This window comes from Charadrius vociferus, unplaced genomic scaffold (assembly GCF_000708025.1).
Source record: "Charadrius vociferus isolate BGI_N301 unplaced genomic scaffold, ASM70802v2 scaffold259, whole genome shotgun sequence".
Taxonomy (NCBI): Eukaryota; Metazoa; Chordata; class Aves; order Charadriiformes; family Charadriidae; genus Charadrius; species Charadrius vociferus.
In genome coordinates this window covers 5913142-5927970 of record NW_009661368.1, presented here as the reverse complement: position 1 = coordinate 5927970, position 14829 = coordinate 5913142, and the positions used below count along the sequence as shown (strand labels likewise).

General features: G+C 48.8%; 1 protein-coding gene across 1 annotated transcript in view; it reads right to left on the bottom strand.

Annotated features, from left to right (window-relative positions):
• LOC104293892 (peroxidasin homolog) overlaps nt 1-14829 on the bottom strand; it is a 44488-nt gene continuing 29659 nt past the window's right edge. The window contains exons 9-22 of the mRNA XM_009893434.1: nt 14547-14716; nt 13450-13722; nt 13174-13290; nt 11426-11584; nt 9985-10097; nt 8521-8677; nt 6942-7050; nt 6027-6184; nt 3275-4778; nt 2678-2812; nt 1868-2076; nt 1073-1187; nt 486-579; nt 1-140 (exon numbers count right to left, since the gene is read on the bottom strand). Of these exons, the coding sequence (XP_009891736.1) occupies nt 45-140; nt 486-579; nt 1073-1187; nt 1868-2076; nt 2678-2812; nt 3275-4778; nt 6027-6184; nt 6942-7050; nt 8521-8677; nt 9985-10097; nt 11426-11584; nt 13174-13290; nt 13450-13722; nt 14547-14716 (3409 nt within the window). The 3' untranslated portion in view covers nt 1-44. The remainder of the gene's footprint in view (nt 141-485; nt 580-1072; nt 1188-1867; nt 2077-2677; nt 2813-3274; nt 4779-6026; nt 6185-6941; nt 7051-8520; nt 8678-9984; nt 10098-11425; nt 11585-13173; nt 13291-13449; nt 13723-14546; nt 14717-14829) is intronic.

Genomic DNA, 14829 nt, shown 5'->3' with positions numbered 1-14829 from the left:
AGCCCAGAACAACCACACTGACCTTATACGAACGGGCAACGTGGTCATCTTTTTCTCCATTTGCCTCCAGTCTTCTTCCCCTGTCCGTGTGTGCTGGTGTTCCTGTGGTGCCACCTCAGCTGGCTCTCTAGTGCATTCACCTGGTGGGGACCAGAAAGCAGCACCTCTAAGAGGAGTCTGCACCATTGCACAGATAATCTTTAACCTGTCCCAAATACAAGCAGAAAGCACCAGCTCGTTACCTTCACTGAAGCTCAAACTTGGTTTTTACCCTCCAGTTGCAGAGGTCTGAGCCCACAGGGCTCAGCTTCACCTCTTCTCTCCCTACGGTACCTCTTCTCTACCTGCCACTAGTTCCCTCCGATCAAATGGTCGTTCTTGGCTCTGGAGGGCACAGAAGCTGCAGAGGCTGCCCGTAGCAAATAGCTAAATCCTGCTCCTGGGGTGACTCCACGGAAGACAAAGGTCGAGGCACAAAGTTTTACCTGTTTCCGTAGGGAAGCAACTGTCTTCTCCAGTTCAACCACAAGGAACTCGAGATTCTCTCTGGAGGAAGGGCTTGGAGAAGGCACCTCATTTCTGGGATCAGGGATAAAAAGTGAAAGGGGTTATGCAAACATCAGCTTCCCGGATGAGAGAATCATTCTGCCTTCTCAACGTCAGCCTCCAAGGAAGGATCAAAGAGAAGGGCCCAACTCCCTTTGGTTTAAAAATTTGCTTTAAAAATTTGCTTTAACTTTTGGTCAGCCCTGAAGGGGTCAGGCAGTTGGATTCCTGCGACCATCCGTTTGCTGACACATGGTTCTCATGGTGGACCGTGAAACCAGCTCCTGGCATTCACCTGCCAAGAGATGCCAACTAAAGCTACTCAGCCCAGATATTTAAATATCAGAGTCGGGCTCTGCACTAAAGTGTTGGAGGACTTTGACTGAGTTCAGCATCTATCTACTAAAGCACTCCTGACCTTCAGACCTCTGCAGAACACCAATTTCAAAGGCCTGAATGGACTGAGTTATTAAAAACTTTTCTTATGCTTCATCAAATAGAGGTAAAAGAAGTGGTGATACTACACCTGGGGAAGGCAGGCTTATGCTTGGCAGGGTTTTCTTCTGGGTAGCTGAAGCCAGGAGACCTCTTGCTTCGGAACCGCTGAGAAAGAGCTCTGAATTGCCCGCGTGTCTGGCAGTCTTGGGAAGGAAGGGAAAATCCGCAGTGATCATTCATGTTTAAAGAGAACCATGTGGATTGAAGGCAGCCCAAGGCAGCGCTGCCCTCCTTCACCACCCACCCTTGACACGTCTCTTATGCCGGAGGGGAGGAGGCAACAAAGGTGTGTAACAGGGCATGCATCATGCATGGATTCCCCTGTCTCAGCTGGACATCTGTAGCCAGAATACAGCGCAAAGGGACAACGGTAGGATCTGTGGTTTAATGGCAGAGTTTTACAGACTCCCAAATCAGTCTGTAAGTGGTATGTGGTGGGGATCATCATGTCTACATCCCGTTTCAGCCTCTGCCCCTAAGCATGAGCTATTGGCTGCTGCCAGAGACAGAAGCCCTCAACTAGATAGACCTTCGGCCAGATTCAGTGAAGCTAACAGGCTTCCCAGAGAGGCGGTCGATGCTCCATGCCTGTTAGCGTTTAGGAGGTGTTTGGATAACACCCTTAAAAATTTGCTTTAACTTTTGGTCAGCCCTGAAGGGGTCAGGCAGTTGGATTCCTGCGACCATCCGTTTGCTGACACATGGTTCTCATGGTGGACCATGAAACCAGCTCCTGGCGTTTCCTATAAGCTGACGGCATGTGACGAATGCCACCCAGAGCCATCCCCACGTCAGTCGGTGCGAGAGCAGTCTCCTTCCTTACCCTCACAACAGTCTTGCCACAAACGGAGGTCCACCGCGGGAATCTCTTCGCAGCCGACCATGCCCTGCGGGTACGACGCCACCCGGAAGACATCTCTCTGGAGCTGCTGGATGTGGTCGCTGTTGTCACAGATGACACGAGCGAGGGACGTCTGTCTGATCTGAGTCAGCTGCGCCGCCGTGAAGACTCCGGGATTCTCATACCAAAACCTGCAGCGGGTTGTAATCACAGCATGACTCAGGAGCAGGAGAGGAGGACGGGAAGTGAGGCTGGGAGAGGAAGAAGAGTTCCTCTACATCTGTGTGCCAGCACCAGCACCCCTCAAAAGAAGCTTTTATCTTGGTGTCAGGCGGCTGCGAACACAGACTGTCTTTTTCTGAACCCATGAATCCCCCACAAGCTGCTGGTCGGAGCCACAGGGTGCCAGCACAGGCAGGTACAGCCCCTAGCCAGGGAATCCCATGGCTCAGACAGCTCTGCTGGAACAGGTTGGGACACGGGTGAACAATGCTCCTGCCCTAAGTGCATCACCAGGCAAAGACGTGTCTTATTCACACAAGCAGTAAATAGGAATTAGAAAGAAGGTCCTGCAGACATTTTCTAGCCTTTTCAGGAGACATTGGGCACATCCTCAGTGTCCTGCAGTGAAATGAAAATCATTATATCAGAAAAGGACACATCGACAGTAACTGTGGGAAGTCCTTTTGCAACCCTTCCTCGTCTTGTAACACCAGAAATAATCAAAAATTACAGGCTCTTTTCCTCCCAAACAGAATACTAAAGACTTTGGGATGACTTCGATGATAATACCTATCTCCATCCCTCAGCCTTCTGAACTGCGTCGTTAACAGGCACATCAGTGTTGGTCCAACTCTGGTACCAGGGACAAGATCCTCCACCATCAGTGCTGGAAACAGGTCAATATTTTTGGTAGTTCCATATAAACTGCAGGATAAAAGATATTAAAAAAGAAGTTAAAAGACTATCAAAGAGTGGAGATAAAATAAATCTGATCATATTGTAGGAATTTGTGTGCAAGAAACTCATCTGGATAATATTTATAATGGTCTTATCTGAAAGACAATGGGATAAAGGCCTGCCTTGGAAAGAGGGAGCCAGTGCAGATAGGATGCAGTTTAGTCTCACTGGAAAACAGCTCCAAGGCTCAATCTGCTCCCAAACTACACCACAGCAGTGCCTGATGACACTTCACTCAGAACCAGACTGATCACTTGGAGAGACCTCACTTGTCTTACCCCGTTCTTAAACCACAGCTATTACCCTATCTGAACGTCTGTGGGCAGCAATATCTGGGAAGGTTATTTGATGGGTGTCCTGGGAGGAGCAGAAACTTTTCACTGACTGATCTCCAGTGATTCTGATGCTTCCAAGTCCAGGCTACAGTACCTCCTGAGCTTTTCCCTGATCTCCAAGTTCTTTATCTCATTTCTGAGGTCCTCAAACTCCTGCGCAGATGAGAGGTTGCAGAAGACCCTGAAGTCATTGTAAGGTGGGATGCCATGGTCTCGCCCTCTCTGGATGTTGATAGCAGCCAAGTCCAGCGAGACAGAGTGCGCCATGGAGAAGAGTTTCTCTGTTAGCTCCATGTTGAGGAGTTCAGAGGGAACCCGCATTTTCCCAGGAACCCCAAACAGCCCGCGGAGGAGGGGGTCGATCCCACCCTCCTGTGTGATCCTGAAAGGGGAGAAGAAGGCCTTGTGCAGGGGGATGTGGCCTTGGCGGATGGGCTGGAAGGTTTCGTTCAGCCGGTACAGGATGGGGTTGATCAAGGTGTGCCCGAAGCGGAAGGCAGCAGTGGCAAAGGCGTTGAGAATCCCCGCATTGGTGTTGGGGTTGTAGCCTTTGTACTCACCCAGCATCTTCATCCCAGCTTCCCCAAGGACCTTGGGGAGCCACTGGGCATAGGTGATATGCTGCATCTGGGCACCCACAATCTTCCGTGCCTCGTGATACAGGAGGTCTCCGTCCCAGTGGGGATTGAGGGCCGACAGCTCCAAGGCAATGCGGTTGTGCTCCCTGAACCAAAGCGTGTGCATGGCCGTGAGACCCAGCTGCTCGTTGGCACGGTGGTCTCCTGCCAGGAAGCACGGCACGGGGCTCTCATTCTCATCTCTCATGCACTCAGTGGGTGGCCCTACAGCAAAGGGAAGGAGATGCTTGCCCGAGCTAGGCACAACTTGCCCTTGCTTCAGCAGCCCACTTTGGCTGCTTAGATCCCGCAGCTCCCGCGATTCCTGCTCTGTGCTGCCGTAAACATTGGAGGCATCGATGTAAGACGTCAAGTGGTTGATCTGCTCCCTGGCGTAGACGGAGTTCATCAGCAGGGAGGTCATTCCGCTGCCGCACACGGGGCTCGAGCGGACAAAGAACATGCAGCGCCCGTTCCTTACGCGGGGGTCGTTGGCAGGGACCATGACGGAGAAGCATGGCGGGTCGTTGCTGCACACCTCGCTGCAGGGTGCTCCATCTGAGAAGCGGGACATGCTAATGGCTGCCACCGTCTGGTCCATGTCGTGGTCCAGAAATTGGCCCCACTGCATGAGCATGTGCGTGAACTGGTCATCAGGGGTGATGGTCTCAGTCCCGACCATGGCTGTGGAGACAAGGCGGGGTAGAGGAAGGGGCAGGTCCCTGGCATCTTCTGCCAAGGAAAACCCACGGGGGAGGTTAAATCCGTTCTGGTAGGCGGGTTTGAGGAGCCTCTGGAAGGCTGTGAGAGATGCACCCCACATCGGGTGCTGGAGGTTGTTGCAAGACCCATCGTGAGTCCTGTACTTCTTGTGGAAGCAGATATCCGAGCAGTTCGGCGTGCGGCGGTGGGCCGAGCAGCCCGACAGGTTGGCAATCATGTTCAGGTAGTGAGGGGACACCAAGTCGTTGTACCTATAGCCTGCCAAGGAAAAGGCAAAGCACCAGGTCAGACCACGGCCACTGTAGCCATCCAGTTCCCACCATCCCATGTGAAACCTGCTGCTGGGATTGTCAGGGGGGGCATGGGAAAGCACCAGGTCTCTGATCGTGGTGCTGCTGTGGAATTTATGGAATAAATGAAGCACGGCATCATACCAGGCCCACAGAGAAGAAAAGAAGGGGAAAAGAGTTTAGTATAAACTACACAGAGGTGGAAACCAGAAATGTTGTGACTGGCAGACCAAACTGTGGGGGTGCTCCTGGGTTTACTTTACGTCTCTCTGGGTTATTACTGCCACTTCGAGCACCACGGACCATCCAAAACCTACGTGACGAGCAGCAGGGAAACCGTGGGTGACTGCCAGGGCGCTACGCCATGCGAAAGCGCTGAATAATGCTGCGCTGTGCGGATGCTGTCAGGGCAACGAGGAGGAGAGGCTGGCAGTCCGACCAGCCCAGACGAGACCTGCAGCCTGGAGAGAGACTCCTCGCAGCCTGGAAGACATCCAGGCAGGCAAAAATATTTACGGGCTCCAAACGTACATGCCTGCTACACGCTGACTCACACGTATAGGTAGAAACATGCAGTGTATGGGAATGTCTGTTGTATCCTAAGGAAGTCCCAGCTAAGAAGCTTTGGAGTCCAGCTGCTGGATGCTTGGACCTCACTAGGTATTTTTGGTGTTGCATTGCTTTTTTGCTTGCTATCCTGCCTTGATAAAAGGAAGCTGAGTGGCTGGAAACCCTCTGAGTTTGTAGCTAAGAGACGTAAGTAGTAGAGAGACAGAGGGGAAAGCCAGGAGTGATATCCCCCTTCCTCTGTTACAGCACCCAAACACTCCAGAGTTTTCAATATCATTCTCATTGATGCCTGGAGTGCAGGAAACGTCTCTGACCACGATGCTGATGAACTGAACTTGAGATCCACAAAGGTACTCCTTTGTGAGTTAGATGGTCAAATATTTTTAAAGATTGGGGCTTTCATAGCCAGTCAAGAAGTCTTTAGCAAGATGGTGAACTGAACCACTTTCCTGAGTACCAGGTAACCTCAAGACCAGCCCTCAGCTTGTCATGAAACCCATGAGGTGGAAGAGAGCATTGGAACCCAGACAACACGTTTCCTGACATACCCAAAATTGCACTTTTTAAACTTTCTGCATGTTTACACATTGTTGTTTTAATTTAATCCTACGCACAAAGTCGAGAAAGGAAATAAAATCTCTCCTACCTGTGACATTCATATCCACGATCAGACCCTGTTGCACATGTTCCTGAATCAGCTGCAAGGTCCTTTCAAAGATCTCACCTGCCCTGGCTGTTTCAAGGGTGTAGGGGTCCCGGGGGTAGCGGAAGAGAGCCAGCAAGTCATTGGGCGTCTTGGGGCGTCTGTTTCAAGGAGTCAGAATTGATGAAGGAATATTAAAATAGATCGACTCTGTTCAGAGCAATGAGACTCCATGGGCAGCAAGAGTCAGGCTCTAAGCCCGGTCTGGTGCTTGACCCCCAAAACCAGTGCATAAGACCAATGCGGCTTGCCTGCACATTGAGGATGATTAAAGAAAGGATATTTTTCCCCAGGAAAACACACGCATTTAATTTCCTGAGGATCTCCGTTTTCTTCTGCTACAGTAATTTATTTTTCACTTTTCAACAGCTTAGACCCAGAGGTTTTAGGCTTAATACAAACTGTCTACCTTTTCAATAAAAACACATACTGGGGTGTAAGAGAAGGGAATTACCAGTCATTTTTCATTGAGGAAATGGTTAGAATTATTACATTATTTCTGTTCACCCTACACAAAGTCGGTGGCATTTATAAAATGACTACGCTGATTATTTTCTTTTCCATGCACTGTCTCTGGAGCCAACTCCAGCTGACAAAATGTATGTTGCAGATATAAGTGACATAAGAGGTGATATTTGTGTATCAGATTTTTCCAGAATCCCAAATGCCTGTTATGAAGCTCTATCGCATCCTCACATCTACATGGTGCAGCTTCAACCTCCAATACCCAAAACAATACTGTCGCTTTCATTTACGGATTGTCAACGATAAAATGAGATTTGAGAAAGCTTCATTCATTGCCTTTTTTTTATCTCTTTGCTGCTTCGAGTCTCACATCACAGCGTTTCATGCACTTACTTGCTAAACAGCTCAGTGCGTGTTGAATTGATGGCGTGGTCCACGCTGCTGATGGCTTCCCTTATCGACGTGGCTACAAACGTGTCGCCGCTCCGACCGACGTCTGTGGCTTTCCAAAGCAGAAAGAAAGAGCAAAAAGTTATAAATTTACTTTGCTATTACTTTGTCGTCCAAACTCAAGAAAATCTGCGTACCAGTACAAGCCACGTACCAGGAACTTCACTGCAGGTCAAACTCTGTTTCCATTTGCAACACAAACACCAATAACATTTATTTTTTTTTTTTAATAGATATTCTGAAGAAGAAATTAACTGCCTGAAAAAGAAAGTGACTTTTTCAGGAGATGGCTATGGAATACATATTCAGAGTCTGCTCCCGTACAGCTTTGCAAATAAATGCCTGGTTTGGTTGGTGGTTAAACTGGCAAAACAAAATATAAAAATCACAGCGGGCTAACCCAAAATAATGTATTTACTTCCCACAAAAGAAACTTCTAAAATGCCTGACATTCGTTTCAATGTTTCTCATACATTAATTTTCCGTTTGTGAAACACTTCTAATTCAGTTCAATTTCAGCATTAACACGAGATACATAATTTTAAAACAAAAAAAAAAAAAGAAAGCTGTTGTTTGAATAACTTCAAAAGTACACATGTGAATTCTTAAAAATTACTACAGAATGCACTTTTTAAGCCAGGGTCTTTGTCACAGCTGAAGAAACCGACTCCCATTTGGCTACCAGCGTTTGCAATAGCCAGCTGGAAAATGAGGTACCAATCGAGAATAAATGCCAGAAATCACCTGAGGAATAATTTCAAACAACAAAGAAATTTCCATTTTCCTCAGGTCCTTGCATACAATCCCTGTATAGAAAATGATACTAAATTCACTTAATAAGCTACTCACTATTCATGCTGGTTATTCCTGCGTGCTTGAGGAATAGCCCTCCACTTAAATTTTTAACCTTATTGCTTGCCTTTGATTTTTTTCCCTTGTCAGTTCTTCCTCACCCTCCGAGAAGGACAATTTCCACTCTCGACCTCTGGTTTGACTAGCAGAGGAGCGCGGCTCCTCTTTATTCATTACAGCTCCCCTAATGCACCGAGCAGTAGCTTGAAAACGAGCGACTTATTTCCCATCCCCGAGGGACCGAGCGAACATTTAAAACCCCGTATTTGCAGTGACAATGTTGTTCTCCTTCTCCCTCCCCCGGCGTGCGAGGTTACGGTCAGATGGTGACTTGTGAGCGTGTTGGTACATCTTAATAAGTTTCTCCCTCCCAGCAGAGGCAGTATCTACAGGCACGCCGACAGCTCGGCTCGCAGGACGTGGTTTAAGACAACACCTTTGGCTTTGCAGGGCACAACCGCAGCTCAGCTGAGAAAACAGCGAGGAGGAGCTGGGAGGTCCATGGGCTCACACAACGGAGCAACCCTGATCGTGCCTGCGAGGGACCTGCCTGCAAAGAAGCTAAAGAAATAACGGAGTTATCCGTTCAAAGCGTAGGCATCAACGCAGCACAGCCCCTCCTGGCATGTGAGCAAGAGAAGACTCAGGAGGACCACAGGAGATACCCTACCCGTGATGGTGAGCTGCATAGCGCTGGAGGTGAAGCCAAAGGGGTTTCTTGCTATGCACTCGTATCTACCCTGGTCAGCCACGCCGAGGTCTTGAATGGAAAGGGTCCCGTCTTGGCTTATGTGGAACTTGCCGCTCTCTGTGATCTGGATACCCTCCTGTTGCACCATCAAAAGACAGAGAACGTGTCAGGGTATAGAAAGCTTCCCACCGCCCTGGCCTTCAGACCGTTCAGCAAACCCGCCGACAGATGGATGCGATGAACTAACGTGGCCACCAGATGTTAGCATTGCTCTTCCAGAGAAACCAGAAAGCCATCCAAGGACATCTGCTCCTGCCTGAACTCACTGAGAGGAGGTCTTTGCTCGGGTCCTTCACCCTGGTCCACCTCCAGGCACTCACTGCAGAGCACAGACACCCCACGTGTTTCTCCACACCTCTTACAGACAGGCTGGATGGAGCGAGTGCTGTGCCCTGATGCTGTCACAGAAGTTTCATGGCACATAAAGAAATCTAAGTGTCTTCAGTTTGGGGAAAATGGATGGATTTTTGCTGGCCTTGAGCTGCAGATACCAGCTTTTGCTGGGTCTGGGCAGCATTGCTGATCAAAGTGCTACGAGCAGCAGCGAGCTCAAACCCTACCTCGCAACATGGCTGATGGGTGGCAGAAGTGGCTTCAGGTTTTACTTTTTTATTCTCTGGTTTCTTAACATCTTTCTGCTGCCCTGCCCCAATCTAATGTTTACTACGCTGCCCTCCCAGGCTCTTTTCTTCTGCTCCCAATGTCGGCTGGAGCTCAAGGCAACCTGCAAGGTCACCTCCCACCAGACTTCTGCAGGGTAACGGAGGCTCAAGCATTTTCGCCTAATTCCTTCCGTTCCTGACTGTGCTCATAGGTAAGGCAGGTGCCAGCGAAGGTGGCAGGGGGTGTACTACGGCACCGCAGGGAAAACTCTGAAGAGCTTCATCTAATGAACTCTGGAAAAGAGCAGCCAGGCTGCAGCGTGATTGTGAGGGATCGTGGCTTTGCCCCATCAAAGCTGGAGTCAACCAGCATCATTCAGTTCCACCAGTGGGAATCCTGGAAATAAGGACCAACTACTCAGAAAAAAACCTCATTTTCAGTTTTTTCCAGGAATAGTCAATCAAGCGTTTCTAACATCCTGGAAGGTCACTGGCTTCAAGTTACTGGTTTGGAAGAAAGAACAAGAGAAAACAGGAATGTGCACTGCAAGGCTTCGAGCCTGGGAAAGAGCAACATTCTTTCAGACCATTCAAAAAAACAAATCGGTGGAAATGTTGGTCCTTAAATTTTCATCAAACACAATTTCTTCCATGTGTGTTGCACAAACAGATATAACTAGTCGAGCTGGGAGAGGTGTTTAACGAGAGAGTTGTTTAATGCCCCCATGGAGGAGCCACCCTGCTTCCCGGTGATGGCCGAGTACATGACACCATCTCTTACTTTGACCCAGGTGATGGTGGGCCGCGGATCTCCTTGGGCAGCGCAGGTGATCGCAACGTCCTGGCCTGTCTCTGCCACCAGGTCTTGGGGGGGATGAAGGAACACAGGTATCACTGTGCGACACGGGGAAAAAAGTCACGAGTGCAAGAAACGCATCAAGGAAAACAGAGAAATCTGCGTGCAAAACACCTCAGCACGGGGAAAGCAGAGCTGCTGGGGCTCCTCCTGCTGCTGCAAGGGCTCTTCAAAGGGACGTCGCTTTACCCCTGCTCTCGTTCTCTTTACCAAGTCCTCTGTAATTTACGTTCATTATTTTCTGCTCCTGTGTGTCTCTACCTGGGGCAATTACATAGGAATGCGCTGGGTTCTCTGTCATTTCAAATCTTTAATTTAAAGGCTTTCTAGAAAAGATGCTCTAGCTGAAAGGAGGATTGGGAATTGATTCAGGAATTATCGGGCAAGGCTCTTCGGCAAGTGTTAGTCAGGTTCAATGAAATAACTATATTGATGTTGCCGGCCCTAAACCGTTCTGTGAATTCTGTGCTTAAAGCATCGCTCATTTCACGTTTCTAGATAGTTTCCTTCCCTCCAGTTTACCATTAGTAAAATTCTGCCAGGTGTGTGAAACAGCAGGGATGTTTGCTTGTTTAGAACCATTATTTATAAAAGAAAATTAAAATATGAAAGCGTTCCTGCATGACTTGCATTTTACAGATGTTTGATTTCAGAATACCTAAATTTAGATTGAACCTATGACCTGGTAGCTAATGTTTAAGACAAACATATCTGGAGCCACAGTGAGTCTTCCTGAGAAGGAAACATTTTGTTTTGCAGAATATTTCATTTAAAAAAGAATGCTACAATTCATCCTGTAGGAAAGCCAAAATTTAAAAATAGCACGGGAAAGATTACTAAGAATTTAATACATTTTTTGTAAATTCTCTGACACAAATCCTTTGTTTCCTTTTCTTTACCAAAAGCGTTTTCTTCATAACAACTCCCAAACACATTAAAAGGCTCTATTTTTCACTCAAACTGGCCAGATATCAGAGCTCATCTGATGGGCTTAAAGATCATTTCTGACCACATAACCCTGCCCAAGTGCTTATTCGTGCAGATGCCAACCGATACCATCCCATTCCCTGGCCGTACCAGATGAGTTTCATTCCAACGGTAATACTTTTTCCAGACTACCAGCTAAATTTCCAAGGAAAACTGAAGCAGATTATTCCAATTTACAAATCTTGGCATTCTGGAAACCTCTGTAAAGTTTCCCACCAAGTGATGGAGCTCTGACATCTGCTCCCAGGGAAAAGCAATATCCCATCCCACAGGGACCCGGGCAATTCCCTGCCTTGTCAGACAGTGCGTTATTTACCATAACGTTAAATTAATGACACATATTTGCCAGCCTTTATTCCCCACAGCCTCACCAGCTTACCTCGTGGCGTCACCGACAGCTGTACCGGGAGGGTCCTCACTCCGATGGCACTGATGGCATGGCATTCGTACTGGCCTTGGTCATGCAAAGCAACCCTCATCACCCGCAGGGTACCCGTGGAGAGGATGCTGTGCCTCCGGTCATTTGGCAGCGGCCCACCTGGTCAAACAAGCAGTGCAATTTGTTAATTGTCTGCGAGATTTCTCTTCCCGTCACTGGAGGTATCTGTTACAGATCAAAATTTCATTTCCTTCCCAACAAGACATCGGCCACCCTGAAATATCATCTTCATCTCGCTAAGTGAGGAACAGGACAGATGCTGCTCTTCCCACACCCAGGATCACGACGGAGTTGTCCTGTCTAAGCAACTGGAAGGAGCTGGTACCCTTTTTCTTTCCTCATAAGCCTTTTCTTAGAGCAAACTGCAGATTTACTGACACCTGATGGATAGCAAATCTGTGTTCAATTATCCAAACTGGATGTTTAATCAAATAATTGGAAACATCTAGCATTGTCTTTTTTAATTTGGCATTTTGATTTTCTTTGGTTTGGGAACTGCGTTGTTTCAATATTTCCTCTATTTAAGGAGAGAAGTTCAAAATTAAAATGCTTTACCAAACCCAAACAAAATTATTAGAACTTCTCAGTTTAGTGACTTTTTTTTTTTAATCTCCATTTTTCCTCCAAATAAGGGGTCTATTTATTCATCCCAAATACCAAAAGGAATCTGGATCCTCCCCACACTGTCAAAAGTGGCTTTGAGAATGAGAGATGCTCCATCACTTCTCCTCCTCTTGTCTTGTTCTTAGCATGTCTTCTGTGAAAGCACTGCAAAGCCTGGTTGCTCTTTGGATTGCTGAGTGACTGAGCAAACCTGGTTACAAAGCAGTTATTAACCTCAATCCTTATCACTGTGCTCCTTTCCACATCTCTAAGAGATACCTTCCCAAATCCCAAATCCCAAATCTGGGCAGTGGGGGAAAACAGGTTAAAGGAGATGGAGAACATGCTGGTGAAAGAGAATTTCAGCTGGTCCTTCTTAACTCCGTGTCAGGGCTATTGCTGTGGAAGCTGAAAAACAATAGCCATGAATTCTCCACAGCACTAAACCATTAATTATGGCTTGTGAAGCATAAGGAAAAGTTGGAGGGCCTCTGGGCCAAGCGTTATTGGCTTCTCTCCCAGAAAGTGTTGGATGGGATCAGTTCAGTGGAGCCAGCGTTAACAATCATCCGAGACTTTAAAAGTTCACCACCACCTGTTGGCCCAAAGTGGCTTTTCCTGAGCTAAAAGAAACCTCAGAGCTGTGTCAGCGCTGAACGGTGCTCTCCTGCAATACGCTCCCCAAGAGGAGCAAATCAATGACAATGACAGAGAGATGATACATGGTGATACCCACCAACTTGGAGCGTCCAGACCCCGCCTTTTCAAAGGAGGGAGGAAGCCACCGCAGGAGGAAGCTTGAGGCTTTCCATGGGCTTCATGCTGATGAAAAACAGCACACTCCTTCCTTCTGACATGATTACTTACTGTGTCAAAGACCTAAGAGGCTCCTTCCCCAGTTCTTAACATCATCCTTGGTGATCTACAACATACCTCCTAGTGTGACTAGGTTTGTGCTGATCACCATCTGTCCTGTGTTGCCACTGCAAGTCATCGCCCTGGACCAGCAGCTCGGCTGTTCTCACCCGCACCCCAGGGATGGTAGCACAGAAGAGAAAGAAACCCCAAGTCAAGTGAGGCAGTACCTGCCCTCGTCCAGGCAATCACAGGTGGAGGGTGACCTTCAGCAGAGCAGGGGAAATCCACACTTTGTCCCTCAGTTACTGTCTGATCAGTGGGGATGAGGAGAAACCTGGGAGAATCTGGAGGAGAAAAGCAATGACTGGGCAGCAGGAAAAACTCAGGCAACAAGCTGGGTTTAATTCTCAGTTGATGGGAGCAGAACCAGGCACAGATCTTCAATACACGGGCCCTGAGTGGGCCCTTTACCCCAGAAATGTCGTCAGCCTGAGACTCCTCACCTTGCACTATGATCCTTGCTGTCGCCTGGATGGATCCCTCAGTGTTGCTGGCGTTGCAGTGGTACTGTCCCTGGTCCGAGAAGGTGACGTTCTGAATGAAGAGTCCTCCAGAGCTGGTGATAGCGAAACGGGAATCCTGCGGTAAAGGAGAGCCTGTGCCAAGGGTCCAGCTGATGCGAGGGTGGGGGTGCCCAGAGACCCCACACTCCAAGGTGACGCTTTCCCCAATCAGTACTTCAGTGTTCTGCGGCTGGATCACAAAAGTAGGCTTGGCTGGAAGGAAACGAGTGCTTCAGAAACCAGAAGCCCTGCTGCCTCCTCAGTTATGGACAGAAATTGCTTGGACTCCTCATGCAGCCCGGCTAGCAGGCACTTGGCTCTTCCCTGACCTCCACATCCTCCATCTGAGCAATTCCCCAAGTGCTGCTTCTTCCTACCACCACCTCAAGCCCATCCCAGAATCCCAGACTGGTGAGGGTTGGAAGTGCCCTCTGGAGCTCCCCCAGTGCCACCCCCCGCCAGAGCAGGGGCACCTCCAGCAGTGGCACAGGACGGCGTCCAGGCGGGTTTGGGATGGCTCCAGAGGGGGAGACTCCCCCACCTCTCTGGGCAGCCTGTGCCACTGCTCTGCCACCCTCACAGCAGAGAAGGCCCTCCTCAGGTGGAGATGGAACCTCCTATGGTCACGTTTGTGCCCGGTCCCTCTTGTCCTGTCACTGGGCACCACTGAAGACAGACTGTTCCCATCCCCCCGGCACCCTCCCTTGAAGTAGTTATAAGCATTGATAAGATCCCCCCTCAGTCTTCTCTTCTCCAGACTGAAAAGACCACTGTGATTCTGTGACTGTGAATCTGGTTATGATTACTGGTGCTGGAGCATCCCCACCCCCATGTCCCCTTCACCCTTGATACTTCTGTGCTGCAGAATTCATCCCAGCCTTCAAACTCCCTCTCCAGCCCCAAATTACCTTCAATCTCTAAACCCCCAGTTTTCCACTCCCATGAAGGAACCCCCTAAAGCTCAGACCATGCCACACTGTTAGCAGCTCTCCTCCCAACCCAAGCTGGGCTTCAAGGGGTGCACGAGGCTCAATTACATGGGGTGCCAAAATAGCGCAGAACCACTTCTTGTGTCTTGACCTCCCCAGCTATGTTCTTGGCCATGCACTGGTAGACGCCTTTATCCGACTCCTTGGTATTCTGGATCATCAAGGTACCATCTTGCAACAGGTTCAGGCGATTGTCATCTTTCATGTCAATCTCGTTACTGAAAAACAGCCACAACCAGGCAAAGGATGAAAGGAGGAAAGACTGGTGGTCCTCCCTCGAGCTGCTGGGGGAGTGGTGGGGCTTTGCACGCATCGCGGTGAGTTGGTGTTC